At 33.9% G+C, this 17,500-nt stretch overlaps 2 protein-coding genes and 1 pseudogene across 2 annotated transcripts in view; all 3 read left to right on the top strand.

Moving 5' to 3' along the window:
- LOC135224017 (uncharacterized) overlaps positions 1-1,235 on the top strand; it is a 12,449-nt pseudogene extending 11,214 nt beyond the window's left edge.
- Positions 1,236-4,872: 3,637 nt separating this feature from the next.
- Positions 4,873-9,990, top strand: LOC135223728 (uncharacterized). The gene is made up of 5 exons (XM_064262484.1): positions 4,873-5,007; positions 5,921-6,053; positions 6,817-6,990; positions 7,749-7,858; positions 9,727-9,990. The coding sequence occupies exons 2-5, from the start codon at positions 5,931-5,933 to the stop codon at positions 9,896-9,898; spliced, it is 579 nt and encodes a 192-aa protein (XP_064118554.1). The 5' UTR covers positions 4,873-5,007; positions 5,921-5,930; the 3' UTR covers positions 9,899-9,990.
- Positions 9,991-16,637: 6,647 nt separating this feature from the next.
- LOC135223727 (uncharacterized) overlaps positions 16,638-17,500 on the top strand; it is a 4,990-nt gene continuing 4,127 nt past the window's right edge. The window contains exon 1 of the mRNA XM_064262483.1: positions 16,638-16,798. The gene's annotated coding sequence lies outside the window, so the exon portion shown is untranslated. The remainder of the gene's footprint in view (positions 16,799-17,500) is intronic.

Here is a 17,500-nt window from a genome sequence, read left to right as displayed (position 1 = left end):
GTTTTTGTTTATTTACATTTTATCACAGTTGAAAGATGCTGACAAGGACCAGTGCGGATTAAGGCTGCTTTGCGAATTGGCCCAAAGAGACCCGAGGGATCTCCTTCAAGACGAGGTCGAAATTCTACTGCCTTATCGGTAAGTGACAACAGCTCTTGAACCTCTGTCTTTATCGCTTACTCGGGGAGTAAGCTTACAAACTACTCTATTTTTGTTGTTCATGTTTTTGTTCTTGCTGTTGTTGCTCTTGTTAGGGGTAGGAAAGCCCTATGGAAAAGCCTAAAATGGTCTGAAAAAGTGTTTCGCGTAGAGTGCAAGATACAGGAATTTTAAGATATGATATTTATGATTTCTTTATTAGAATAAAAATGTAAATGTAAAAAATACATCATTTGTATGTTGAACAGTACAGAACAATTTTTTGTAAAATAATTTAGTGCATTTATTTTAATTTTCGTTGGAGAAACAATGCACTAATTAATCGTAGATATTAGCACGCTCCACGAGTTAACTGGAGGTCGGATCACGCCTTGTTTGTGCTAACAGTTAATTCACTTACATTGAAAGATAATACTCGCCACTATTATTGAATGTCAGCCAATGAATGTAGATGAACAAATTAATAATCTTGGCATTGCTAGTTGTCTTTTAAGGAAGGTCATTCATAGTTACAAAATCGATTTTCTGTGAAGTGAAGAATTGCGATAATGATCACTTTTTTTATGCCAGAATTAAAGTTTTAGATTAATCGATTGTCAGTTATCTGGCGTTGCAACCTCCATGGAAATAGTACACTTTCAAAGGTCATTGAATATGGATAATTCTAAAACAAAACCCATACTACTGCCAAAAGGCATTCAATGATATGTAGAAAATTCATGGGGTCACCGATACGAAAAATACAAAAAAGAAAAAGTCCTCGTTTGTGTAATAACTTATATTGACCTTTTTCCACCAGTGGTAAAGGCAGAAGCGACGGCACCATCTACGGGGACTACGACGAAGCAGTTTGGCACGGGCAGGAGGGCCACGAGTGCCCTGTTCGGTACCCTCTTTGCCTCTTTTCTTCCAGCCAGATCATGGCAGAGTACAGGGAGCAACTTCCTGCTAATGAGACCCTTTCTGCTCTCTTCAGAACTGATGCTGAATCGTATTCGGTTTGACGGAGGTCCTAACTATAGGTTCACAGATGCCTATTTCTTTCTTTCTTTCCCAGATGTAACTATATTGCGATACTTGCCTAATAAAAATATGAATAAATTGTGGTTATTGTTTAATTCTGATGAGTGGCTTTCCACCAATTATGAGAGCATCAAAGCAGTCGAAGATGCAGATTTGCTATTTTGAATGGTGGCATGCTTACATGAATATAATATACCAGCCACGAGGAGTCAACTGAGGAAAAAATATCAAAAGCTTGCTTGAGAGTAATATGCATGCAGACGCACGCACGCACACACACACATATTTATATACATAAATCTATAAATATACTTGTATGTGTGTATATATTATTATATATTGCTACTTTTAAAATGCATATATCCTCTCTTTGACTATAAAATGTTATGTAGAATTGTGCAATATTTTTTCAGATTCCTAGATAGCTTAGAGATCGGATGTTTTAAATGTGTGTTCAGATTTCGCATAACATATTATAAAAGAATATATATATAACGTAGAATGTAGAAAGAGAGAGAATATCTTTGTCTGTTCAAAGCTAGAGTTGTTTTTCAAAATTTGTCAACATGTTTGATAAGCGAGCTCGAACCTTCATTGTGTTTCAGGATTCTGTCATCAAGTAAGATAAGGAAATTCTGCTTCGAGCGATCGAGTCGAGTACATGTCTTTTTTGAACAGAATCGTCTTGTACGCATATGTCTTTGATCAAAGCCACGTGCAGATTACATATTTTGTATGTAAAGTTGCGTAAGATTTCGAAGCTTCTAGAAAGAATTGGGTCTCAAAATATTATGTGTCATCCACTGTCCAGTTTCTGTAAGGAAGAGAATTTCATTAGAACTTAGATACTCGAGGCATTCACATTCTCTCTCTCTCTCTCTCTCTCTCTCTCTATCTCTCTCTCTCTATCGCATAGCACTTTTGATCTTAAAGTAACGTAACGATTTCGTATTGAATGGTCACTCGTAACTTGAGAGTTTCAGATTTGATATTTCTTAGAGTTTGTTTAATGTTATTTAGTGTTTTTTGTGAAATCTGAACAAACATTGTTTCGTAACGGCGCCTGGTTTTGTGAAAGTGTGAAGCAAGCTGCAGCAAGAAAGAAAGAAATTGGTATACCAAAAAGTTAAAGTGTGTTATATTTTTATTAGTTGCAACTAATAATGGATAGGAACAGTGGTTAACTATTAACTAATAACAGATGGTTACAAAGGTTTGGTAAAAACTGATGGTTACAATGTTTTGAGTGAAAAGATTTACACTTTTACACATTGCAAATTTTTGTGTTTTGTGTTTGTTTCATTTTTGTGCATTTGTTCATTTTCTTATTGAAGTGTGCCTTTTTATTTTATATTTTGTGTGATTAATACTTTTTGAAATTGTGATATTTTCCACATTTTTCTGTATTTTCATTTGCATTCACAATTTAATTAACTTAGTTATTTTCATTGCTTAATCATTACACATTTAACAAAATTTTACACTTGTGAATTAATTTGCATTTACTTAGAATTCTTTTTAAGTTTTATTGTTGTTTCGCAGTTGTGAATTAATTTCCAAATTTCAATTATTGCCTAACACTTTTGAATTTCAATTGAATTAATTTTCTTGAATTTTGTGATAAATCAATTTTGATTTAATTTGACTTAATTTGATTCAAGAATTAATTAAACTTTACTTTGTTTTCAAGTAACAGTAATTTTCCCTGATATTGTGAATTTCACTTATAAATTTTGAGTTTAATAATAATTTTTTTTATTTAAAATTTTCATATGTATTTTCTTTATCTTACACCAGTATATTTGCATTTAATTTTGATTATATTGATGTTAGGTAGAAACATAGAGTGGTAATTGGTCTGTTTTCTTTCAATTTACTTGAAGTGACTTAGAACCAGGGAAATACTTAGACTTTCAAAGTGGTTTATGGAGTGATGCCCTTTGGTTAATTTAATTACTTACAAGATTACCTCACACCCGTTTTGATGAACTTAGTCTGATTTTCTGCAATACTGGTAAGTTGTTAAGGGATCACTGTTGCCTTTAGAGTATTCAGTCGTTTAATACCTGTGATGAGGGTTCAGGTGTCTGGCTTTTGTGAGGTATCAGTTCATGAATGGTAAGTGTGGTGACCAGATACTTGGCACTTCGTCACAATATGTATGTATGCTTGTATGTATGTATATACCCGAAATTCCTCTCCCAATTAATTGGGTGAATCATGGACAATCGCCTTTTGCATTGCAGAACGCCCCCACATCAGCTTTATGTAGGGAACCATTTCTGAGGTGGACTAGAAAAGATGAAACCCTTCTAATAAATACTGTGAAATTCTTATATAAAATTACCAACGCTGATTGTAAAGCAATTCATGCAGAAAAAAAAAATTTAGATTTTAATCTTTCTTTCGTGCTATCTCTCTTTCAGAGAGCAATAAAGCACCTGGTATTATTGGTGCTCCTGAAGGCCATATTATACGTATGCAGGTGCAGAGACGTGTTCCTAAATTACTGTGATAATCTAACAACTGTTTGGTCCCTCAAACCTGATCACTAACAAAATAACAGCAATAGACTGTTGCCTATCGCTTGCATCGCAGACCATTATTGAGTTCCTCAGGTGCCATTTTCAAGTCAAGTGTTCGGCACAAACACTTGTGCAGGGAAAATGAATAGCTAGCGCAGACATCACTTTCAGTTGTACTGCTTGTGAAAGTTATTCAGCTTTTAATATCGATCTGGATGTTTTGTTCAAACACAGACCGAAGATAATTGAATGTAAGCTGTTCGCCGACCCCCCACCCACCACCCGCCATCAAAAAGAAAAAAATAAATAAAAATTAAATTAATGTAATTTCCTTTCCTGTTGTCCCTAGTTCAAAATAACGTATTCAGCAATTACACCTTTAATGGAATACCCTATGTAAATGGAAGCAGACATTAGACATACACCAAAATGTATTGTAAGGAGGCAATTATGAACTGCCGCTATGTGAACTTCCTTTAAAATGATACAGGTATTATAATTGAAAGTCGTGTGGTACCCACATTTGTGTATCTATTGTATTTTGCAACGACGATTTTGAAAACAAAAAAATAACGGCCTTTCCGGTATTTCTGCAAGTATTGGTAAAATGTTCATGTTTTCCATCACGTGGGAAAATAGACCAGAAGTTCTTGAACTCTTTAGAACATTCTATAGGTCTATAGTACCACGTTTCTATAGATTATGGACAGAGTAACATCGCGGTTCATTTCTTAAGACAACTATTTCTGCATGAATTGCTTTACAATCAGCGTTGGTAATTTTATAAAAGAATTTCATAGTAGTTATTAAAATGGTTTCATCTTTTCTAGTCCACCTCAGAAAAGCTGATGTGGAAACGTTCTGCAATGCAAAAAGCGATAGTCCATGAGTCACCCAATTAGTTTGAGCGAGTCTGTTCTGATAAGAATGAACCACCATTCTCTTCACTGCTTATTCAAGATGTTTGTCTTTTTTCACAGATTCAGAAAGCATGACGGGCACAAAGTTTCTTCGCCTTTCGGTGTTCTGGGATGATCATTCAAGGCCTTAGCTTTGTTTATCAGGTGGGGATATTAGCTCTGTGACGTCAAAGATTGATTCCCGGAACGAGACCTCAAGTCAGGTTTGGCGTTTCCGAGCAAATAATTCTTTTCCCATCCTTCTAGTTCTGACCTTCGGTTCAATTTGCCTTGGGAGGCGAAGCGTACCTGCAGTATATATATAACTGGAGAGCTCTTCAAGCATTGCCATCAGTCTTTCATTAGGGGCTTATAAAGAATTATAGGCGGACGTAACTCAGGTAAGTTAGAGAAAGAAGTATTATTTCTTGTGTCCCAAAAATGAGAAATATTTTGTCTCTTGAATCATTGGACGAAAAATTCTTTTGCCTTAAAAGTGAGAAGGAAATATGTATTCCATAATTTTTAAAAGTTATATTCTTCTTGAAGTCATTTTATTAAAGAAACCACTTTTTGTTTGTGTTTCAGTTTTTCTTCAAAGAATAACAGAAGGAGCGGTTTCAGTTTTGTCTAGATATTTTTCCTATCAGCACGCTCCAGTTCAGTTAGTTGAAGGAAATCTTGAATTGTACAACAAAAAAATATTCAGTTCACAGTGCGTTTTTAACCGTCCATAAACTTAGTTGTTTTTCTCTTTTAGTTGCTATTACAATATGTTTTATTGCAGAAATACAGGCGATAAAATTTCCATGTCAAGGAAAGTGTGATTCTCATGTATAGCTTTAAAGTTGTGGAACAGCACCACACTAATGTCCACTTTGTTATCGTAAAACATTATTGACTTCACTTCCACAATTCAGAAAATTTTTTTGTTTTATTTTGGTAATTCAGGTTTCAGTGGTAGATCTTATAAGTCTATTTCAATAGAAATTCAATCTACTTTTAAGGAACCAACTTCTAAACCAATAAGGTCGATAATATTATTCTTTAGACGGTTACAAGACTTTTATCTTCATCAACTGCTGGTCTTTTAAACGTTATTTCTTTTTTATTTGAATAAAGTTCATTAAGGCATATTTCGGTTAATATTTTCCAAGAAAAAGTGGCATAAACTGTAATTCTTCTAAGGATAAATATTATAGTAATATGTTCTATTAATGAAAAACAAAAGGCTAGCAACAAATAGCCAACGTCGCAGTTCATATTTCCCTAATATACATGTTATATACAATCTTTTTTTCTTTCCCTTTGCAGGGCAAACACTATGAGGGTTACAAGCGTGTTGACCTGCCTTATGGCTTGTCTTTTGACGTGCGACCTACAAGCTGAGGCTTCCCCTTGCTGTGGTCTTGGCGTGGCTGCTGTGGGCGCTTTGGCTTTTGCAGGAGTAAGTAGAAATTCAAGACGAATAAAACTTACTTTCATCAGTTTTCTAATACGACACTTAGTCGCACATACCAGACCGTATCAGATTCTGACAATGCATTCAAAGTTGGTAAACATTTCTTCTTGAATCGGGACCTATGGCCTATTTAGAAATGAGTTGTTGAATGATTCCGTGAATGCATTTTAAAGTGAATCAATCTTCAGATACAAAACATAAGTGTTAGCAATGACTACAGTGGTAAAATATCGAAAAGCTTTTATGAACTCGAGACGAATTTGTGTGCAGAAGTGTACTTAAAATATTCTTATTCTTATAACTCTCATTCCTTATTGCATGAAGAAAAATGATAATTGTTTTTGTATCAAATTGTTAATAAAATCAATAAACTTACGAATACCTTCACGGAGACTTGGGGATTACTGTGAACATGAGTGAGGGTTGTATATATTCCCCAGAAAAAACTAAATGTGAAAGTAACTTGGTTTCGTCAGCAAAAACTGCAAAAATCATTAACTCCTTTGGTAGAACTGCTGATTAAGATTCCAAAATTAATGTTGAAAGCTTTATTGCGCAATTGCAAAGCAAAATATAAGGGAAAATACCATTAAAACCATTTAGAAAAAACCGCTTGGTAAATGCTCCGTGCATATAAGCATCATCCATAAACGAAAACAGTTTATCTTTAAGATATGCTTTTGATATGCGTCTTTAATGTCGTATATTTGTAATCCTTTAACCATGTTATCACTATCCCTGTCGCTAGGGCGTCGTTGCCGGTAAACATCATCATCGTCATCATGGAGGAGGATGCTATAACTGCGGCTGTGGAGGATGCGGGGGATCCTGTGGTTGGTGCGGAGGATCCTACGGCAAGAGGAAGCGAAGAAGTCTCTCGACCTTCCTCGAGGAAGCTGAAGTCCAGAAAGCTTACGAGAGGGTGAGTGTCTAGAACATAGTTATTTATTATATTTGTATGTTTATGTTTATATATAATTTATATATATATATATATATATAAATATATATATATTATATAATTATATTATTTAATTTTAATTTATTATATATAGATTATATACACATATATATATATATATATATATATATATATATATATATATAATATATATATATATATATATATTTATATATATGCTGAAAAGAACCCATGCCCATGAAAAGAAAGATATAGAAGAAAGTACTATATTTCAGAGACTGCTGTCTCTCTTTTTATTGGATAGAATTCTGTTGTAACAGAACATTTTTACAGTTATATATATATATATATATTATAGATATATATATATATATGTGTGTGTGTGTGTGTGTGTGTGTGTGTGTTATATATATGCATTTGTACAGTTAGATTAATAGTTAAGTACATAGATAGATAGACAGTGGCTGTACTGTGTAAATTACCTTGACATTTTGCTAATATACCTTAGTCTAACATTTTATAATAAACTCTTTCTCTGAATGCCTTTACCTACAATTCCATACCACTATGTTAGCTCTATCAATCTTAAATAGCTTATTCATCGGCAACAAAAATGTGTACAAAGGTCATAGACTTTGCTTGTGTGCAATTGTTAATCCATTTTGAAGTGGCAAAATTCGTTTTCCTTTATTCATCCACTATCCATACCAACATATTTTGAAATATTCTACTATTCCATCCCTTTTCTATAACTCCAGATTGCCCATGAGGACAAGGACGAGTGTGGGTTGAGGCTTGTCTGCGAACTGGCCCAGAAGGACCCGAGGAACCTGGCTGACGACGAGATTCAAATCCTCCTCCCTTACAGGTCAGTGAGAGAAAGCTGCATTAATGTCGGATAAGAGAAAATAGCAGTTGTTGTAGGTTTAATGTTAATTCAAAAGAAAAACTGCAAATTAGCACAAGTAACTAAGTGCCACGAAGTCTCTGCAACAATACGAAAATTGGCTAACACGAACTTATGTTTAGAACCAAAGAGTTTTCCTTGACATTAAAAATTTTCGTTAGTAATACTCGTAGTGAAAAAATGTTACAAATCACAAAGTGAATAATGTTTTGCGATAATGCTTACTGATAATAAGCTTTAAACGCTTTTGGAATCATGTTGTGCAATAAGTTCTTATAAGAGACACAAATGATGTAGGATCATTTTTGTTCCTATAGTGTGATATAAATAATCTCGCATAAGCTTATTCACCTTATCATATGTTTTTTACTATCATTAATCAAGTCATACTGTAGTGTATATTATAGCGGTACCATAGGTGTAATAATAAGATTTCTTCTTTGTAGGCTGTATACCCTTGACTGTCTAAATGATGGGATTTTTTTATTATTTTTACTTTATCTACCCATCACTGTTCGGTAGGCTTCACTTATTCCTTCCTAACTTCGGAAAACTAGAACTTTTATCATTTACTAAAACTATAATACTTAGATAGAATTTAAGGAGCGCATATATGTAAGCCATATGGCCCGATGAAAAAGTAAACGATTGTTTCTACCATATGATTGAAGGGATCTGCTTCAAATCTTGACTGCTTATTCTACAACTACTAATGAAATATCAATCGCGAGGAACTTTAGAAATTCGACCTCTAAGAACATTTTTATTTGTTCTATGAAAAAATTATGACGTCACTTTTCAAAAATAATATCAAGTTTCACTCAAAAATGAATTTGCCGACAACGAACTCAAGATATATTGATATAATACGCGCTGTAAAGGTTTCATTGAATTTAGTTCAGTCTTCTTGGAGAAATAGGTATTTATTTATTTTTGTTAAGTAAGTATTTATAAAACAACAAAACAAAAACTTTCCGAACTCTCAAGAGAATTCCGAGACGAGTTATCCCTATATCATTATAACCTGTTTTGTCTATAAAGCTACCGTTAGAGAGAATAGGATATTAGTAGAAGACAATTATTTTGAATAAATTTTGTAGACACTTTTGCACGCTGTTTTGACAATTTGTCGTTCACAGTGCCGTACATGAACCTATCTAAACTTTTGTTTAGCGATATATCATCAAGATATGCTTATTTACTCATAAAACAGTCCAAAACTGTATAACTCCTGCCACCTCTCTAGATTTAGTCATACAGACATTTTTACTCGATTTTTTTAGTTTGTCGTTCACAGTGCCAGACAAGCGATGAACAAAAATGTCAATAAACCAATGTAGAGTTTTTCTTACCATTAACGCTTCAGGATATATTTATTTATCCATAAAACAGTTGAAAACTGTGAATAAGTAAAATTTGATAATTCCTCGAAATTCGGTGGTCGGTGCGCCCCTATTTGTATTTAAGAGATTATTTATAATGCAGTTCTTAAATTATTCTTATATGATATAACCCATTCAGAAGATCTTGTTCTTTTTCTAATATCGTAAAGAGATTATTATGCAGTTTTATTAATATGCAAGGATAAATCTTTTAATTTCGATACAATTTTTTATATTTAAAGTTTTCAGTTAGAGAAAAGTTTGAATAACGTGATTTTTATGTTTTTATTTGGTGATTTTATCGTCGGTTTTGGGGAATGAAAAAGATGCACTGACACTTTTTGGGTTTTCAAGACAACATTGTTTACTAATATATTTCAGGACTATACACATTATGAATGGCAGTAAATACCATTATTTACCTACTCCATATCAATACAATTTCAGAGGGCTGGGTGAAAGTGACGGGACGACTTACGGAAACTACGATGAAGCCGCTTGGCACGGGCAGGAGGGTCACATTTGCCCATCTCAGTACCCTAAATGTGCCTTCACAGCCAACCAGATTATGGAGGAGTACAGGAAATTCGTCCAGCACAACGGAACGTTTGTCCCTTAATAGGAAAACAAGTTATCACATATCCCTAATCTACAATCTTTGTAACTGGGAACACGAAGCTGAGATCTTTTAAAATAAATCTTTTAATTGAAGTTACCTTTTCATTATTTACTTGTGAACCTTTTACTCTAAATAAAAACTTAACGAGTGTATTTAATAGATTGTCCATGCCTTTTTTGGCCTAATTCGCATCTAATGAAGTATGTGCATATTCAGGGTCTCTTCTGGAGGCCTTTTATCCTTGCCTGAAACATTATGTTCTATTTCATAAAATTCTGAGTCTTATACTGTTATTTAAGGATGTTGGATGAAGTTCCAAAATAAACCGTGTAAAACCTTAAATCTTTAAAAACTAAAAGGTAAACATCTTTTTAAGAGGGAGGCTCTTTAACAAATACTTCTAACACATGCAAGTTGGTAATACGTTATAAAAAAGAGCTGTGTTCTTCTGTAACTTAATCGTTTATGCACGGTGAATAAACGGTCTTGTATTTTTACAATAAGATGAAATAAGATAGGCTAGAAAATGATAAGGAAGAGCTACAGAAACCCCACAATTAAATTAGGTTATATATCCTTCATAATTCAGAAAAAATAAGAATGGTTTTCCCCGAGCTACGTTGATGTATATGCTATTCTCTACTCGGCTCTCGTGTATTCATAACACACTATGTAGAAAGTATTGATACATTCTAGAAGCTAGCATCAGAATACGTTCACGAGACAAAAGAAATAAGATGCCATAGTTTTCTCTGCTGTATTTGAGTGTTATAGAGAAATTTCTAGATAAATCATTTCGCAATAAATAAAAAAGTGAAATTAAGTTTGTAAACATCGCATAAAAAAATCCTTTATTTTACGGTCCTGAATTTGGCCTAACTCCAGAAGAGACGCCAAAGTGTATGGAAACTTGCCCCCAAATGTATTTGCATAACCTAATTGTAAGACTCCTTGAGACGTTTAGAAAATGTGGGCCTGGTAGCTGCTGACATTAATTTGATTTTGAAATTCTCTCTCTCTCTCTCTCTCTCTCTCTCTCTCTCTCTCTCTCTCTCTCTCTCTCTCTCCTACATGGTTGGATACACATATTCTTCAATATATTTAAAGGTAATGAATAATTAAGACTGCCCTGATTTTGATTTTTCCTTTCCTGATAACTAATCTTTTCTTTCTGTATATTCTTTTACCTTTTGTTACTTCTTCCAAATGAACTCTATACGTTTTGGAAGCTTGAATTTCGAGTTAATAGCCCCTTTTGGCTTGTCCTGTATGAATATTGTTCATATTCTGAATAATAATAATAATGGAGAGGGAAAGAGCGGGAATTGTCTATTGTGTTTCATGTATGGAATTTATTCAATAAAGAAACCTTTACCATACACTTATCTTTTTCCTTGTAGCAATATGTGGTGCTACTATAGTGTGATTCCTACCATCACAGTTCTACTATAGTGTGATTCCTACCGTATTTTACGGACATAAGGTGATTCCTACAGCAGAAAGATAGATAAAACATGCACCTTGGTACTATTTCTTTTTATGAATTCCTCTAAATTAATTTCTAATTAATAGACTTCTATAAGAAGTGTGTTCAGTACAATTCAGTTACTCTACTTTAACGAGGATGATTAAATCCCCCTCTTTAATTAGAGTACGTTTACAAATAAAACATGTAGCAAACACACGCCGGAAAATTATTGCATACATATCGCATACGGGTTAAAAACAATCAAAAATCATTAGTGGGATAATCGCATGTTTAGGTTGAGCAATAATTCATTAACTTGTATTCAACCTGCTTGTGATGTATGGCGAAAAGTTGACGACCTCTGTTGATAACGTGTTCTACTGTAGTGTAACCACAGCCTTATAATTGCATTTATAATTCCTTATAATTATATCGACTCACATTTATTATAACCGTTGATCATTATTTAGTCAAGACCAGTAACAGGAGTTTGTCAGAAAACTATCTCAATTGGAAGTTTTTAATCCTTCCAAGAGTGAAAAAGAATTCCTCTAGGCCTAATCACGAGTGCTGAGCATGCGTGGCAGGCTCATATAACTAAAGGAAATTGTCTTATCTCCCAAGCCATAAAAAGTATGCGCTTAGCAGACCATTTCGACGACATTTGCCTGGTGAGAGGGTTAACTCTTCAATAACGAAGACTGTTTCTATGAAAGTGAAAACTAATGCCTGCAGAAGTATGCTTTACACACACACACGCAGCACATACACACACACACACACACACACGCAGACACATACACACACACACACACACACACACACACACATATATAATATATATATATATATATATATATATATATATATATATATATATATTCCAATACTTTTAGGGCATAGTTTTTCTCTTATACAATTATCGTTAAAGCAATTGCTTTAGTGGCATCAATAAGTTTCTTGCAGGTATCTTCTTAGCGACGAAGTTTTTTCCGATTGATGCCAATAAAGCAATTGCTTTTAACGAATATATATATATATATATATATATATATATATATATATTATATATATAGAATTTATATGCATGGAGGTATATAGATATAAATATACGAAATGTATATATGCATATATATAAAGATATGTACATATTTATATACATATGTATGTATGTATTCGCTCCCCGGCGATGAGAGATTAATGCGAAAGCACTTGGTACTGATCTTCTGACTGTTGTTTTCTTTTTGTTTTGCTTATATATATATATATATATATATATATATATATATATATATATATATGAATAACTTGATCACGAAGTATATAAAACGTGATGCTATGTATAAATAAAGGTTTTTTTGCCACGAAGGAAAAAATGAAAAAGCTAGATAGCCGAGTACTTTCGGTCCTAATCGGACCCTTTACTGAGGCAAAGGGTCCGAATAGGACCGAAAGTACTCGGCTATCTCGCTTTTTCATTTTTTCCTTCGTGGCAAAAAAACCTTTATTTATATATATATATATATATTATATATATATATATATATGTAATATATAGATATATATATATTATATATATATAATTTTGGGTAGATAGTATGTATGTATGCATATATATACATATATATATATTATATATATATACTTATGAGTGTATATATACACATACATACTCCGTGCGTGTGTTTCGTAGGGTATGCAATTTGTATGTTGCTTACTTGATGTAATTACAACTGTACATACTCAACTAAATGACAGTCAATTTCACAGGTGTCTAATCCTATAAGGCTCTTTCCAAGAACAGAACTTTCTCTGTTCATTATGTGCGAGATTTCAAGGTCACACAAACTTGACAGATTAAAAGTCATTATGTACACTAACAACTCCCAAGCCAATAAGGAAGTCTCCTGAAGTTAGCAGACGGTCAATAATTTCTGGGAATGCCTTGAACTTACACGCTGATGACGTCATTGCGTGTGTTCCAATGTTTGCTGAAAACTTAATATTAGTCTATCCTCCTAGTTTATAGTTTTCCTTGTCTTTATGCTTTTTACGTCTGTTTCAGTTTATAGCCTGGAAATGTTTGAATTATTTTTCTCAAATTTTAGTGGAAGAAATATGCTATCTATATGACTCTTAACTCTTTATGAAATTTTACAACAAAAAAAAGTTAAGTAAGTCTTTAATTAAACAACTGCATGAAAGAAATAAATTGCAGCATTTTTATTAGACATGTATAAAAATGCAAAAGAAAAATAAAACACAGTATGAATAACGTAAACTTACTATAGTCTACATATTATTATACCCCACTCAACTCTCTCTCTCTCTCTCTCTCTCTCTCTCTCTCTCTCTCTCTCTCTCTCTCTCTCTTATCCTAATGTATAGTAATTTGAAAATATAAAAACACTGGCACTTTCTGTCAAAGTATAAGGCAATTTAAAAAAAGTGCAAAAGCTTCATTGCAGATCCATTGCAGTAAGAATTATTATTCGTGTACTTAGAAATGAGATATGAATGTATGGAGTCTAAAAATGATATTAAAAACTAAAAAGAAAAAAACATTGAATATTTGCTGTAATGCTCAAGGAAAGACAGAGACAGACTGAAAAAGATTTAGACAGATATAGCACGAATATTGGTATTATTTTCTACATTCAATCTCCTGCCTTCATTTAATGGAGCACATCATCTAATAAAAAAACCATTTCAGTTTTTATCCTATAATGCACTCTGGCTGGCTGTTCTTCCGGGATACTATACACATTTCAAAAGCGATTGCTTAATAATCATGTTCTTTCGTTTCTGGTCCAGAATGACTATTAACTCCTGCTGTACGTCTATTCCTTTTATGAATACTCCTTGCAATAATGATAATAATATCATTGGTGTTTTTATTCTTAAGACAGCTTTTATTACTCTACTGCCAATATAAATGTATCAACTAAAAAATTCCCCTTCGGTTGGCGTATGTGAAAATATATTAATTTCGAGGTAGAGTGACTTGGATAATAAAGGATATTTGTAGCTTAATGCATATATATATATATATATATATATATATATATATATATATATATATATATATATATATATATATATATATAAGTATGTAGACATAAATCTGCGTGTGTTGATATATATGATTACGAAAAAAACAAAATATGCTTGGGTGTGTTCATTTGTACAAGAAACAGTTTTATAATACGTGCATTAGTGCACCTGCTTTTGCTGCATTATTGAATGTTGCAGAATCACTTACTCATATATCGAAGTATTAATTGACGAGTATAATTCCATTCACATCCCTCGGCAAACAAGCCCAGCTGATCTGCCCGTAAACACCGCAAACGCCAACACCCACAGACTGACGCCGCCCGCACCCAAGAGGGCGAACGTAAACAAATGATTCAAATAAATAAAAACCAAATAGAATAAAGAGAAAGACGTCTCCCGTCCCTCCAACGGTGGACGGACGACTGTCCTTCACCGCCGTTGCCCTTGAACCTGCGAATAAGCTAATATTGGTCAGTCTCGTTCAATACCTCAGTAATTCCTAGTACGTCACGTATTCTCTTGAGTTAATAACACGAGGATTCAACAGGGTACTGACCGCAGCTTTACGTAATGCAATTCTTGTCAGTTGCACGTTATGTGAAGGTCAATGCTGCAGAGGCGTTGCTTGTAAGCATACAAGGACTAAGTATACATCCTATATGTGTGTGTGTATATGTATACATATATATGAGTGGGTATGTAATATATGTATATATATATATATATATATATATGTGTGTGTGTGTGTGTGTATGTGTGTGTGTATGTGTGTGTGTGTGGTCATATGACGACCACCAATTAAAGCAAGAATTTCCAAGATCATAAGCCCATGAACACTTGCATTTTTATGTCCTTCAAACTGCAGTTTTCCCAGTCCTGTATCTTGTGTACTTTAGTTGCAGCGAACGTTTCTGCTGGATTAACTTACTGGCGAAGCTGCCGAGACGTGACAGTCGCCCCTGGGTAGTTTTTGGTGGCGCAGAGGAATGATACAGCAATGTTGTATTTGAATGCCATGAGACCATCTCTTTTGTCATCCCACATTTTGTTGAAAAATGTTTTGCTTTGTTGGTAAATTTAAAGAAAAATCTTGTGAAAAATACTGGCTTTCATATCGGGCTGGTAATCCCAGAGGCGAGTAATCCTGAGCATTCAGTAGAAATATATCTCCTCTCTCTCTCTCTCTCTCTCTCTCTCTCTCTCTCTCTCTCTCTCTCTCTCTCTCTCATTGTATCATAAAGGAAATCAGTTGAGTGTTTATATATTAAAGCTATGAGAGTCCAATGTAGATGTCTTATCGATGAACAGATATAATGTTAATGATAATGTTTTAAGGAAAGTATGGGTTGCTTGTTGAAATTCTTAAGAATAATTAATGGAATTACTAACCTCTGATTGCTATTGATTTTTAATGACCGGACGATGATTTTATCATTAATAGAGTGTTCATTAGGCAACAACACAGATCAAGTTATGGAAAATCTATGTTAAGCGTATCACCGTAGCATGTTTCTGCTATAAGGGAGGGGTCAAATCCAGGTGTAATTTGATAAATAACTGGTGTTTATTATTTACAACCTGATTTTTATCACCTCTAGATATTTCTTTAGTATCGTTTTATTTCCATATTCGTGAAAAAGATCAGGGTTTCTTGTCCTTTTGAGTATTGGAGATCTGTGGTGTGAAAATCGCAGAGGAATATGTGAATATTGACACCAATGAAAAAAAAAAGAAGTTAGGACGACTCTTTGTCTACGAAGCCAATTCTTCTATAGATTTATACATCATTGAGGGAGCATCAACACCTGTTACTGAGTAAGAAGTAAATTAGAGAGTAAAACGTAAACGAAATAATCGTGATCACTAGACAGAAAGCGGGTCTCTCTGTCCACAAACATGGCAGACGAAAAGCGTTGCGCAACTGCTGAATTCCTCTTCCGACGAACGCCTATTCATGATGAGTATTTCCCAGCGATTTCATTGGTTCGTTACCTCCACCAGGGTTGCATAGACTCCACGTATATCATCACTCTCCCTACACCACCCAACCCCCTCCCCCCAAATCGGGCCCAGCTCCCCAAATAAACCCTACTCATTCCCAGCATCCTACTGTATAAGGTTTCGAACTCCGAAGTTTATTTACAAAGGACAGGTGACCTTGGTAGTTTCCAGCAAACTGTATGTCATCATACACACATCTATATATATATACTTTGGAGTGTCTCCCTGCCCTCCATTTGTGCTGACTCTCAGGTGGAGGAGAGAGAAGAAGAAGAGGACGAAGAGACGCATTTCCATTAACTGCGACTTCGTTTGATGTGAAAGATCCTCCTGACTCTCCCAGTCTCGTCGTTCTCTTTGGAAGGATCAAGAAGGTAGAAGCTCTAAGGAAACCTTTTCATCTGTGACCTGTTACGTTCTGGCCGTGAATCTCGCGATGGCATTTGTGTTTTATATAATATTAATATTTTGAACTATCTATAATTCGTTTATAACTTTCTGAACAAATATTTTGGATTTTTTTTTATATTTACTTAATTTCAACATTTTTCTGACTGAAGTAACGGGAAAATTTTACTTTATTTTTCATCTATATTAAACAAGGCGCGATGTGACCACCAGCTTCTTGGGGAGCGTGCTAAAATTAAAATAAATACAATATCTTTTATTAGAAATAATAAGTGTTCTGCACTGTTTAACATGCATATTATTTATTTTTTACATTTTCATTCAAATAAATAAATCATAGATATCCTATCGTAAAATTCCTTTATCTTCAACGCAACGCAAAACACCTTTTTTAGACCTTTTTAGACGCTTGCATAGGGCTTTCCTAGCCCCCAAAAAGAATAACACAAAGAACAACAACAACAAGATCAACAACATCAAAGTAGTTAGTAGGCTTTCTCCCCCGACTAAGCGAAAATTAATTTTTAATGATTAATTAACTTCAGTCCAACTTCTTCATGAAATTCGCTTCGGCCATGTGGCTCTTACGCACAGCTGAATTATGACCAATATTAGTTTGCACATTTTTACTGATCCACTGAGATTATTTACGTTTTTCTAAACTGTTT

This window comes from Macrobrachium nipponense, chromosome 10 (assembly GCF_015104395.2).
Source record: "Macrobrachium nipponense isolate FS-2020 chromosome 10, ASM1510439v2, whole genome shotgun sequence".
Taxonomy (NCBI): domain Eukaryota; kingdom Metazoa; phylum Arthropoda; class Malacostraca; order Decapoda; family Palaemonidae; genus Macrobrachium; species Macrobrachium nipponense.
Note: the sequence above shows the minus strand (reverse complement) of the source record. Positions and strands in the feature narration are given on the sequence as shown.

Coding starts and splice junctions, on each gene's coding strand:
- LOC135223728 (XM_064262484.1), top strand. CDS start 5,931: ATGAGGGTTACAAGCGTGTTGACCTGCCTTATGGCTTGTCTTTTGACG. Junction 6,054..6,816: donor GCGCTTTGGCTTTTGCAGGA/GTAAGTAGAAAT, acceptor CCCTGTCGCTAG/GGCGTCGTTGCCGGTAAACA. Junction 6,991..7,748: donor TCCAGAAAGCTTACGAGAGG/GTGAGTGTCTAG, acceptor CTATAACTCCAG/ATTGCCCATGAGGACAAGGA.